The 12,938-nt window shown below is 39.8% G+C and overlaps 1 protein-coding gene across 1 annotated transcript in view; it reads right to left on the reverse strand.

Annotated features, from left to right (window-relative positions):
* LOC114559533 (membrane-associated guanylate kinase, WW and PDZ domain-containing protein 2-like) overlaps window positions 1–12,938 on the reverse strand; it is an 89,079-nt gene that overhangs the window by 35,145 nt on the left and 40,996 nt on the right. Inside the window, 4 exon segments of the mRNA XM_028584216.1 lie at window positions 5,842–5,921; window positions 6,503–6,664; window positions 6,666–6,732; window positions 8,217–8,441. Of these exon segments, the coding sequence (XP_028440017.1) occupies window positions 5,842–5,921; window positions 6,503–6,664; window positions 6,666–6,732; window positions 8,217–8,441 (534 nt within the window).

The raw sequence follows: 12,938 nt of genomic DNA on the forward strand, positions 1-12,938 counted from the left end.
TTGCGTGTTTGTTTTGATGCATGAGTATACAGTATATTTGCAGTGTGCATGTGTGTGTATTAGATGGCTGAACTGTGTTTGCATGTCTAAATGAGTACATCTTCTTTGATATTAAATAGAGCACCTCATCATGCGTCTGTATTTAGTATGAGCACAGAATGGCTTGCTTGTGTGTTTGGGTGCTTGGTTATGTGTATCGTATTGTTGTTATTGGTGTCTCTCCTGACATGAAGTCTAATTGTGATTCCTCTGCATTAGATGACTCATCTTCCCTCTGACACAAAGGCTCCCTGACCAACAGGCAGCAAGGAACAGATACAATGAACTCAGCTGACTCAGAAAAATAAATACTAACTCAACTTCAACATCAACTCAAAAGCACCTTCCAAACATTTGATAAAACATAAACCAGAACTCATATTTATGTAGGGCTGCAACCAATGAAACTCATGGGCTATCAGTCTGACAACAATTAAGCCTCCAAGGGGAAACAGCCAATATTTCTGGAGAATCGTTGTAGCCAGGGGCTAAGACTTCCTCTTCCCTGCAATGGCCGTTGTTTAGAGTCCGATTAGCAACCAGATTCAGGTCCTGACAACATTTGGCCAACAAATATCAGCATATGAATGCAGATAAATTAAAAGAAAATGCTAATAAAAAGATAGCATGCTTACTATAAAGTCCAACAGTCCAAACTACCCCATATATATTTAGATTCAGTATCATATAAGACGAAGAAAACCAGCTAATATTCACGAGACCCTGGAACATGAATTCTTGGCATTTTAGCTTAAACAAAAGTCTACAGTCATTCTAGCTTGTCTCTTGCTCTGTGAGGCTGTACTGAATGTTAATATGCTCACAATGACAATGCTAACATGCTGATATTTAGCATGTGGCATGTTTACCATGTTCACCATCTTAGTTGTGAGTATGCTAATATTAGCTAATTAGCACTGTTATAGCGACTCCTTCACTCATTTTCTCATTCCTTTGTCGCCTTTTGGAGGAGGATTGTGACTCGTTTGTGAAAATAAACCCTTGCGGAGATCCTTACGCTTCGTTTGAAATATTCATGATTTATTACGTCAAAAAATAAATGAAATAAATTCTCTGTGGTTGACTTTCAACAGAATCTTAAACTTAGTTTTTTCTAATTATAACTGATCACAATGCGGCCACTAAACCGTTTCAGTCCTCTCTCACTCAAACAAAAGATCTCACCAAGCTGTCACCTCATTATAGGCTACCTGTGGGGGAGGAGGAGGAGCCAAGGTTACCATTCTTGAGATTAGTTTAACAGTTGTTTCTCCAAATTTAAAGTCCAAAGTCTAAATTTCATAATCTCAAAATTAAATAGAAAAATAAATGAAATACCAATCATCGTGTTTTTACTTTGAATTAATTACTTCATATGAATAAACTTACTCTGGCTCAAACAAGCACTGACACAAAGCACAACTGAGGCGGATGACAATGTAATTAATTTTGAGAGTATTTGGTCATAAACCAACTTTAAGGTTTTGATCTGACGATGGTGCTAGATGAAAAGACATATTATTGACTAATCAATAAATTGAAAATTGTTTCATTCCTAATTATATGACTGCAACTCTGTATTGTGTTTGTTTTTGTCTTTGCACTGCCATATTAACACTGCACAGAAAGCACAAATAAGAAATACAAATTTAAAAAGAGCTATCAAGACAGAAACAAAGAGAAAGAGAGAACTTCTTTTCTCTGTCTCCCTCTAGTCTAAATTCCTAATTCTCTACATTTCTTTCTCTGTTGGTTACAGAAGGGGTTTCGACATTGTCACATCAGCCTCAGTGAGAATTCCTGCCTCTAAATGAGCATGACAACTGCACTGAGATTACTTTGAAACCAGCATTGGGATTGAGTGTGTATCAAAGGCAGAATTGAAACCAACACTGTCCCACTCTGTTCTTGCCTTTTCTGAGAGAGAAAGGAGATATGGGCTTGTGTTACGTAACAAGAGACATGCCTGACAAAAAGACAGCAAGCAACTCAGATCTGTGGTGACAAGCCTTTGAACTCTTGGAGTCATCCTCAGCTTACAGAATATAGATACAACACAATGCACACAAAAGTTGCACATTTGAGCAAACACACCAGCACAAACAAGCTTCTCCTTAAATTCACCCAAAAACACAGCATGGGAGCAACGGGAAAGGGAATAGTCAATGAGAATATGAAATGCTAAAGGTAAGTGGAGCAAAAAGACCAGACATGCATGAGATGGAAGCAACGGGGGGAATAACAAGAGGGAACAGCAGCTGAATGTTTGTCTGCTTCCTGCCTGAGGCCGTGAGACTCTGGGAAATCCTTCAGGCAGATGGGCAGTTGAAAACAGCGCCACCTCTTCGCTCTGTTCCCTTACTGTTTATTCACTCTCCTTGCAGAATATGATATCCTTGCTTTCATGCATATTTCATCATTCAAAAATTACCATGTCCATTAATGTGAGCAAAAATGGAAAATTGCCTTTAAATTGTCACTTGGTTAACAGGAAGCATGCAGAAAGTGGCAGTAGAGCACATAAGAAAGAGCTACAGGAAAGGACACCAGAGTGATCACTGAAAGAAAATAATAACAGGGGGAGTACTGTAGAGCAGAATGCTGGATTAAACTACTGTATATCCTTATATCATCCATGTGGCTGCTGAGCTGCTGAGCTGAGATATTTTCTGGCAATTAAACCTTTCTAGAAGGCATCAATTCAAACAAGCTGCAAGCGGATGTGATGTGTCATCCAGGACCCTTACAAACATTCTGCTAACAGCCTTTGATAACAAAATCCTCTGCCAGTGGTGATCACTTAAGCTCTCTTTAACTACTGCTTCCCCAAAGATAGAAGGAGGCAGAAGAGCAAAAGTCAAAATCAACTTCACACAGTAGAAAAACTGAGAACGAAAGAAAGAAAAGAATGAAAGAAAGAAAGAAAGAAAGAAAGAGAGAGAGAGAGAGAGAGAGAGAGAGAAAGAAAGAAAGAAAAGAATGAAAGAAAGAAAGAAACAGACTATCCTTTTCCGGGAGGGGGTCTTAAAGAGACAGGTGCTAAAACTAATCGTTTCAGAAGGGTGAATACAGGTTAATTCAGACAAACAGTATGAGAAATATAGTGTTTTTTAAACATTAAAGCATGTAAACATGTTCTAGTAGAAACCCAAAATTCAAGTATGAACCTGAAAATGAGCATAAAGTGGGACCTTTAATATGGACAATCAGACAATACAGATGTTGTCATTGACATATCTTACCTTCTCTAGACAGGAAGACTAGACAAGGGTCTAATCCCATAGGGTTTCAAAATGCTATCTGGCAAATTACTTTTTACAGTGAGCAGAAGAAACTTAACAGGTTCTGTTCAGTCACAATCACACTGACATGTGTGCAAAACAATCAAACCTTGGAACATAACCTTACTCAACAATATGTCAGATGCTCCACTCCAACTGTTTAGACAGACATTGAATAAAAAAAAACGTTTTGTTTATTTAATTTATATACCATATATAATATAATATATAGATGTCATGATTTCAGCTCACTTTAATTTTTAAGAACACTCTAGTGTTGTTAAAAAACCTATAAATAGAGAAACACAGAAGTGATCACAGACAGAAATAACCGCAACACAAAATAAGTGATCACAGAGCATCGCAGTTGACAGAAACCTGGCATCTAAATATCGCTGCCGTTGGTGAAAACCGATCTTTGCTCTGCCAAGACGAAGCTGAAGCACGCAGGCTATGTTTGTGAAAAGGGTTTGTGAACTGACGACAGTAGTGTGTGTGTGTGTGTGTGTGTGTGTGTGTGTGTGTGTGTGTGTGTGTGTGTGTGTGTGTGTGTGTGTGTGTGTGTGTGTGTGTGTGTGTGTGTAGAGAGTGAGAACCAGTGTGTGCAGAGCTGAGCAGCGTTATTAGAATTCCTGTCACAGTTTGGCCTTTTACTGGGCAGAGGAACAGAGGGAGGGACGGAGAATGAAGGTAAGAGAGAAAAAGAGAGAGGAGGAAAATTAAAGAGAGGGAGATTGAAAGAGAGAGTGAGGAAGACATGAGGTGAAGGAGTGCAGGGGGAGATGGAGATGGGAGAAAATTGAAGAGATGGAGAGCAGAGATGAGGTAGAGAAGGTATTGATTCAGATTTCGCTCTGGGGAATCACATCACAACCTAATTCACTAAAGGCTGTGACAGCAGCAGGGATGTAAGATCACCTCATTGTTATATATCTGATCACACTGAACCACAACAGGAACTCTATTTTACATGTTTGACATCAGCACTGGACTTTCTTTGTATTAAACCACTGTTCTTAATTTTTTGTCTCCAAAATTGATTTTTGTTACCTCATCTTTACACACCTTTGCTTCTCCTCATTAAAACTGCATTAAAACAAACATTAAAAAACAAATGACATTCTCGACTGTATTTTCTTCTCAACAAATACCACGAAAGTATCCTACGCCTGACATAGCTTACTCCTCTGAGCCATAGACCACCTTTGCTGTCCAAAAACTATTATAATTATAATAATTATTATTATTATTATTATAACATAAATGAGTCACTCAGTCCCACATATATCATCCTGCTGCTGTAAACACTCACTAGAGCAAGTAGGACCCTGTTAGGACCCTGGTTAGCTCACCTGGTAGAGCGAGCGCCCATATATAGAGGTTTACTCCTCAACGCAGTGGCTGCAGGTTCAACTCCGACCTGTGGCCCTTTGCTGCAGGTCATTCCCCTTCTCTCTCCCCTTTCAAGTCTAAGCTGTCCTATCCACTAAAGGCCTAAAAATAATCTTAAAAAAAACCATTATATTTTACGGGATGGGGGGGACTCTATAGGTTAGCCACTGTTAGCAATATCTGTGGATAACAACGCATTACGTGGTATTTTGCGTATAGAAACACCGTAGCAACACGTCCACAGAGAGAAGTTGTACGACGCAAATAAAACACAAGTGCTAATTAAACAGTATATTCATACAGCGTTCACTACTGTTGATACTCGGAGCAGCCATGTTGGATTGTGATTTCAGGGTTGGTGAGGTTCTCCCCACTTTCCGAGTTGTAAATCTGACTTCAGGGGGCGTTCCAGTTAAAATTTGCCTGGGAACTCAGATATGTCAAGTTCCCAGTTCAACTGGAACGCACCACTGCTTCTTTTCAAGTGGTCACAAATATCACAATTCATCACAGTAAGGAAAAATCATACGGAAAAATGCAGCAGCACAAGTATCAGTCCTAATGACCTCAGCATCCCAAGAATTAGAGGAGAGTGACTAGCCAAGTTGTCTTGTTTATGTTGACATTTTTCAGTAATGTTTTACTCTGATTTTAATAAATTACTATTGCAGATATTTGGTTATGAAAGCATAAAAAATAATATTGGCTGAAATGATTGCATTCCTCTATACATATCTTGTAATACATTTCTATGCTAGTAATCACTTCTCAACAACAAATCTAAAAAGGTACATTTATTTGTATTTATTATTTCTTTTTTATTTATTTTAAAATCCTCCTTTATATGTGTGAGTACCCCTCCCAAAACCTGTCGAGAATGGTGAGACCAGCTGCAGACTAACAAACAGCTGCAGACTAACAAACACATCAAACAAAGCCTTTTTGTGCTCTTTTTCTTGAGGAGGGAAAACAACTGGAAGAGTGAGCCAGGAAGAGACAACACAGGTACTCAAACAACAGGAGATGTAGAAAATACACGCTCCCACAAATGCCACAATATGAGCTCGACTCAGATGAACACAAACTAAAGCTTATAAAACAACCGAGCAAACAGGTTGTTCAGACTCACCGTCTTCCCTGCATTCTTCTGGTGGCTTTGCTTTCTTTGCGAGCCGAGGATCCAGCCATGATGTAGTTTTAGTGTTGTGACTGGCAATAAGGAAAGGAAAGGGGCAAACAGAGGTCAGAGAGGATGAGAGGAAAAGATGAGTGCAAAGTAACACTAATGACCTGTGTGTGTGTGTGTGTGTGTGTGTGTGTGTGTGTGTGTGTGTGTGTGTGTGTGTGTGTGTGTGTGTGTGTGTGTGTGTGTGTGTGTGTGTGCAGGGGCAAAGAGAAACAAGGGGATTTCTAAGGTAAACTAAATGGCCATTAATCCACTAATTCGCCCTCAGCCACTAATTAGTAAGGGTGAGAAGTGGGGGCAAAAGTTCGTATGGGTTTGCATGTGTGTGTGTGTGTGTGTGTGTGTGTGTGTGTGTGTATCCAGTAAGTCTGATTAGTAGCATTAAGTTACATTAATTATTCAACACAGAGGCCAGAGCTATACAGTTTACACACCCAGCCCTACATAAACCAAGTAGGTGCACTTTGTGAGGTGCATTACACTGGATTTGTTTTTAAGCATTTTTATTATTTACAAGTGTATGGTTTTTCATAATTGTTATAAACACGTAACCCCTTGAAACAGCTACAGTACACATATTTAAGTAGGAGGTTTTTCCTCTTACTCTATGAAGTAGACCTCCCCCTTCTCGGTGTAGGCCATCTCCCAGTTGTCAGGCAGAGGACCCAGCTCTTCCTCATCTATGTCTGGAACATTGGCGGGGGATTTACAGGGAGATTTTGGGGCCTCCTCTCCTTCGGTGGGGGGGCTCAACAGAGGCTGGGGCCTGGCTGGACATTTCAACAGCAACTTCCCCAGAGGCATCTGTGCTCTTGTCCTCATGTTCACTGGACTCTGGAGCACACACACAGTTACTCTTGCATACACTGCACACTACATACGACATGCATGATGAGTCAGAGCCAAACCATTGCACAGCCATGAACCCCCAGGAGAGAGAGATAGATAGATAGATAGAGAGAGAGAGAGAGAGAGAGAGAGAGAGAGAAAAATGAGCATTGAGCATGAGGAGACAACAACATTGGGATGTCAGAAATGGAGAAACAGGGAAAGACAGAGACTTTAGGGTTCAGAGACTGAGTCAGAAAACACAAGGAAAAGTGACAAGAAAAGCTGGTGGCATCTAAATCAGCGGATGAAAAGCATATGATAAATAATCCCACAATATTCCCATTTGGACTTTTAATGTAGGTGCAACAAAAACAGAAATGGAAAAATGACCAAAAAAAGCACATTCTTTCACAGCCCTTAATTGGGCCAGGGGTCCATCTTTATCCACGCCTACTAAAAATAACCCCCAAATCACACTGAACTTTTCACCAGAGCCAGTTCTATAGTTATTTTTACCTTAAACGTGTAGTGCGGAATTCATTTTGTCCAAAAGCTGTTCAAAATCAGGCAGGCAGCATTGGTGTCAGCATTAAATTACAGAGATTTATAGTTTTGTTGTGATGGCTGAAGAGCATGTGTAAAAAACAAAGTAAGGATTACTGTATTTCCTTCTGTTACAATCTAAGTAAGTCAGCATAAATAGAAAACACATAAAAAAAAATATATAACATGTGACAACAACACAGACTACAGAGAGAGATGGGGGAAAGAGAGGAAAAGGAGAGGGGCAGAAGGAACAGGACCACAGAGACGAAAGAAATGCAAGAGAGGTCAGAAGGAAGAAGATAGCAGAGGAGAGGAAAAGAGAGGGGAAGAGTTGGAGTATTAATAGAAACAAGGACAAAGGCCAGTGGGGAGAAAGCAAAGACAGCAGGAGAGACAGAAATGAGAGGACAGAGAGACGAGAGCTGAAGCCAAAATGAGACTCTGGACAGTGATAATAGTATAGACATTAAGGTGCCCTTGTGTATTCTGTTATATAAGGTTATTGAGAACCTGTACAGTTCACACTCATGCCAACAGAGTCTGTTAATGTCTATAATGACTGGTCAGGGTACAGTTTGTTGTCGGATTAGTAGCCATCTGCATGGGCTGGACTGTATAAACTGCAGACATGAAACTGGACAAAATGAGAATAGAGACACTTGATTTATCCATAAGGGACAATAAAAAGGAACGGTAACAATTGCTTTGAAAACTGACTTTTTTCAATGATTTACTCAATCATACCAGTGAGACAGTTCAGGGCCTCCAGACAGATTTTCTCCTCACCTAAATATGATGTTTTAAAATGTCATCATGGTCACGACACGTGGGAAGCAGACCGTGTTTAAATCTAATTTCACTCGCAAGTACTTTAGATGGAAAATATGGTATATAAACATCACAACAGGGAACTGATGTTTTTTTCTATCAGCCTACATTACCTGGTGTGATGGCCACCCCGTTGCCGTTGACAACCGGGCTCTCCTCTTCCTCCTCCTCAGGTGGCTCCAGGCTGGCACGCTGCTCCATGTTGCTGACTGACTGGTTCCTCTTCCTCTTGCCCTGGGCGCTGGGCCGGGCTCCGGGCAGCAGGGCCTCACTTACATTCAGAGGAGGTGCTGCGGGGGACGGCTCCGCTGGAGGTTTCGGTGTGCCGTAGAAATTATCTGAGGGCAGAGAGGCACAGCGGCATTTGTGTAAAAGGCCACATGTACGACTAAAGAGGGATCTCAGGTGATGTAACAGACTGACTGGCAGGCAGAGTGGAGGTCTACCACTTGTGGGCAACCGTGACTTTGAACAGATGATTGCCTAATAAAAATGTAAGATTTAGCTGTCTCAACAGAGTGCAGCAGAGATAACTTAACTGTGTTTTTTGCCTGGGAACTAATCATTTCTAATAAATCTGATCAATTTTGTGCATCTGGACGGTGGCTAATGTTTCACAAAAAAACTAGCAGTTGCAGTGGCTAATAGTAGAGATCTCCATACAGACCTGCCTGCCAGAAAACATGAACAGACCCAAACAAGATACAGTATGCAAATATATTTTTTATATAACTTGTTATTTTTGTTGTTGTAATTTTACAGTTGTAAATCAGAAAATAACAGCCTATTTTTATACTGTAATTTCTTTAATTTTCGGTTCTGACCCCACATAAACACAAACATAGAAACAAAAGGAGTCAACCAAAATACAAAGTGGCATTCTAATAAAGAAAGAAAAAAATATAAAGGAAACAATACTGAGGGAAAACAAAAGCCAACCCTTCACATGGAAGTCAATGTCATTAATGTACTTCCACCTCACCTTTTCACTTCTGAAAGTTTTCTGCCCTATTAAACAATCCTGAAAAGAAGGCACTCCAGACATCTAACAGTTAATACAGTATATCATCCAATGATTATAGTCGTCTGGGCCCAATCCTTCAATGACTGTGATGACATTTTAGACAGGTTACAAACTGCAAACCTGTGACATCCACAATATAACAGTGACTTAGTTTGTAGCGTACCCTCATCTCCCCTTCATACATTTCCAGCAGACTACACAGCCTAATCTTTTAAAGTCTACAGTATATAAACTGGGTCCAGACTTTCTAGTCTGCCTCAGTTCAGGTTTCAAGTTTGCCATGTGTGTTTGGTCAGTGTAACTGTAAATAAAAGTTTAGAGTGGACCCAGCAGGACATATTACCATGTGAATAACACATGCTGCTAACACTCATGTAGCTTGTGTTCTTAAAGATTGTTACTCTGTGTAACCTTGACACAAAATCTCAGCACGTCAGCAAATTAGCTAAAGTAAGTGTTTAACTGTTTTTTGTTGAATTAGAAGGAGAAAATGTAGTCACGCATGTTCTTTTAGATTTGGCCAAGGTGTTGTTGTTTTTTTTTAATGGACAGATAACCATCAAGATACAGTAAGGTAGTCTCTTTCATGGTACTTTGTACACATTTGCACTGCAGCTACTGTTATGTTAAATTAGCTGACCTACTACCTTACTAGCTCTCAAAGCCCAAACCAGCTGTCTGTTCTTCTCAATTAAGCTGACTTTTCCTAAACTACAACTGTTGCACACATGGGACAGTAGGTTTGGATAAAGATTATTACAATGTTAGCTGGAAGTTAGTCTCGCTTTGCCAGACCCTCCTTCAAAGCGCGCTGTAGGAGGGTCTGGCAACTCCAAATAGCATTCGGGGATGAGAGGAAAACATGCTCTGGTTTATTGGCATTTCTTTAAACCAATCAGAATCGTCATGGGCGGCGCTAAACTCCACACGGAGCTGCTGTAAAATAGTCATGCGAGAGAAAACTCAGATTGGACAGATAGTCTAGCTAGCTGTGTCAATTTACCATGCAGCGATCTGAGAAGCAGTCAATAATAGTCCTCATTAATCCACCGAATTTAAAATTCCAACACAAAGAAAGCGGAAGGAAATGGAAAATACATGCATCCGGTGGAATTTCCTGCTGCACGGGAGCAATCCCAGAAGTTGAAAGTCAAGAATATAGACTAGCTGGAAGTATAACATTAATTGGGGTTTTTAATAATACCCAAATACAACTTCAACAGTAGACAGTGTCTTTAATGGGTTGGGGTAAGATTTTAGCTTCTCCAGAGGAAAAACAACCTAAAGCACAACATCACAATCCTCAAGCACAAAAATGCATAATTCCAAATATAAAAACAGCTCTCTAAATATGTCTCCAACAAGCAGGTGATGTCAATTTTTAAGATAAATTAATGTTTTGGCAGCTAAGAAAACCCTGTCACTGTGCTATCTCTGCTTAATGATGCACACAACCTATTTTGGAACATAATGATACTGTTGCTGTGTAGTCAGGCTACAACTACAGTGTCTTAGGACAATTACAATATATGTCTCTATATTCATGTGTGTCTGTTGTGTGTAGTTATGTTTTACTAAATAGTGTAAAGTGGTGCTTTCATTTAGTCATATTTGGGTACATTTACATGTGTACGATATAGCCAAAACTACAAATAGTAGAGTGAGAAAAGCAACTGTCTTGGTTTTCCTTGGAGTATTTCTCCCTGTAAATACCCCACTTACATGACAGAGAATATACAGTATTGTTTTATCTAAAAAAAAAAGATATTTAGTTTTATGATTAAAGATCATGTCCCCAGTCCTCCGATGGAACCCAAGAAGGTATCTTATTAATATAGCCTACACTTCCTGTGTGGTTTAGCTAAGCAGTTAGAAACAGGAACAATTTCATGATAAACACGTTACCAAAACTGCACAGAACCAGCCGATCTGTATAAACACAACCCCAGCTGTGTCATTCCACCCATGTGGGTGCAAGCAGCTCTGTTTGGAGGCGCAAGCACAAGAATTAAAGCAAAACACGAAAATAGCATTGGGCTTCTGTCATTCCACACCCACTGTAATGCTAGTGCTAGTAGAATAACATCTGAGAATGACTGATGTTAAGTATGAGAATGGCTGATGTTAAGTACAGTACAATGAAGAAAAAAGAACAATATACTGTATTAAGGTCCACGGGGTATCTAACTGGAAATGGAAACATCCTCAATATATCAAAAGTATACTTCTCTCTTTTTGATTGACATTGAAGCTTCTGTGATTTCTGTGGTGTGCTAGGTATATTTATAATATAATATAATATATAATGTAATATGTATATTTGACTGGGCACATTTCTTTGCTCTTAACCCACAATAAAGCTTTACTTTTATTTGAAATTTAAGACCCTTACTGTCAGGGAAATATATTGTGATTGAATATTTAGTGTTAGTAAGAGAAAGAGATGTCTTATTTTTAGGGCTGTCAAACGATACATTTTTTTTAATTGTGATTAACAACAGTTGGCGACATTAAAGAACTGCTTGTTTATTGCTAAGGCCATATGGTCAAAATTAAATGATTTAATTATAATGTAATAACTATAACAACTTATTTCACTAGTAAATAGTAGTGATGTTACCCGTGAACCCTCTGCTTCGAGGCATGTATCAAAAACATGAACCAATTTGGAATGAAGCTTTGTATCGGAGCTCGATTCGTTTGGAGATAATCACGTGACCAGTGACGTCCGAAGCTTCGTTTCACACACACCCACGTCACTGCTTCGAAGTTCAATTCAAAAGCTGCGCGAGCAGCGCGACACGGGGCTGGGGTTGTTGCAGTAGGAGAGTCAACAGAGTCAGGAGAGTTAGTTAATAGAGAGATTATTATAGCCAGTAAGACAGTTCACAACCAAAATCCTAACTTTATAGTTTTTTTTTTTTTGCGGAGAAGGAAATTACATTTTTATTTATGCAAGGTCCCACATATAGGCTTATTATTTATGTCATTATTTATTTATCAATGAATTCATACTCAAAATGTGTTCATCTTCAACTCTAAAGTAGAGTTTAGATTCTCTGCCCAAGCCCGAGCCCGCCAGACTTTCGGGCCGGGCCGTTATTTTCCGCCACTATCCTGGGCCGAGCCGGGCCAGGCCGGGCCCTTGATCAAGCTTTTGTGTTTTTTACTAGGCCTATAGCCTAATTGGGTGGGGAGAAAGCTATGTTATAATCAGAAATAGGAGAATTACCTTTGAGCAAGTTTGGAGGAAAGTCGGAGGTAGGCTATGGAACCATTTTAAACAAGTCGTGGGCAGTGACAATATGTGTCGGCTTTGTTGAGTGCATTAAGTGCGGCACGCTGTCGCCTATAACAGCAAATAAAACGGGGACTTGGATGATGAACAGACACATGAATCAGGCTTGCCGTGGCAGAAAAGATGATAGTCAGCCTTCAACGTCCTCATTTGTTACTTCTCCAAGCGTGAGGTCGAGGCAAGCCCTCACAGAGAAATACGTTGAGTTTTTTTTTTTACGTTTCTTCATTCAGATCCATTTAAGATCCGTTCCATTCTGAATAAACAAACAGCGCAGTTTACATGCTTCGTCCTTGTTGCATTATTCATTAAGATCATTTTAAACAGATTTCTGCAGTTCAAACAACTCTGAATTGTATGAGAACGTCAGACGTATTAAAAAAGTGTTGGGTTAAAATCGGGCTCATAATTCCAGTTAATGTGTCGGGCCGGGCTTGGACACAACGCGCACGGGCTTGGGTTGGGTCGGGCTTACTCTAAAGACATTCATGGCTAATAACTGTGAAACAGTTT

The sequence above is a fragment of the Perca flavescens genome, chromosome 8, assembly GCF_004354835.1.
Source record: "Perca flavescens isolate YP-PL-M2 chromosome 8, PFLA_1.0, whole genome shotgun sequence".
NCBI lineage: Eukaryota > Metazoa > Chordata > Actinopteri > Perciformes > Percidae > Perca > Perca flavescens.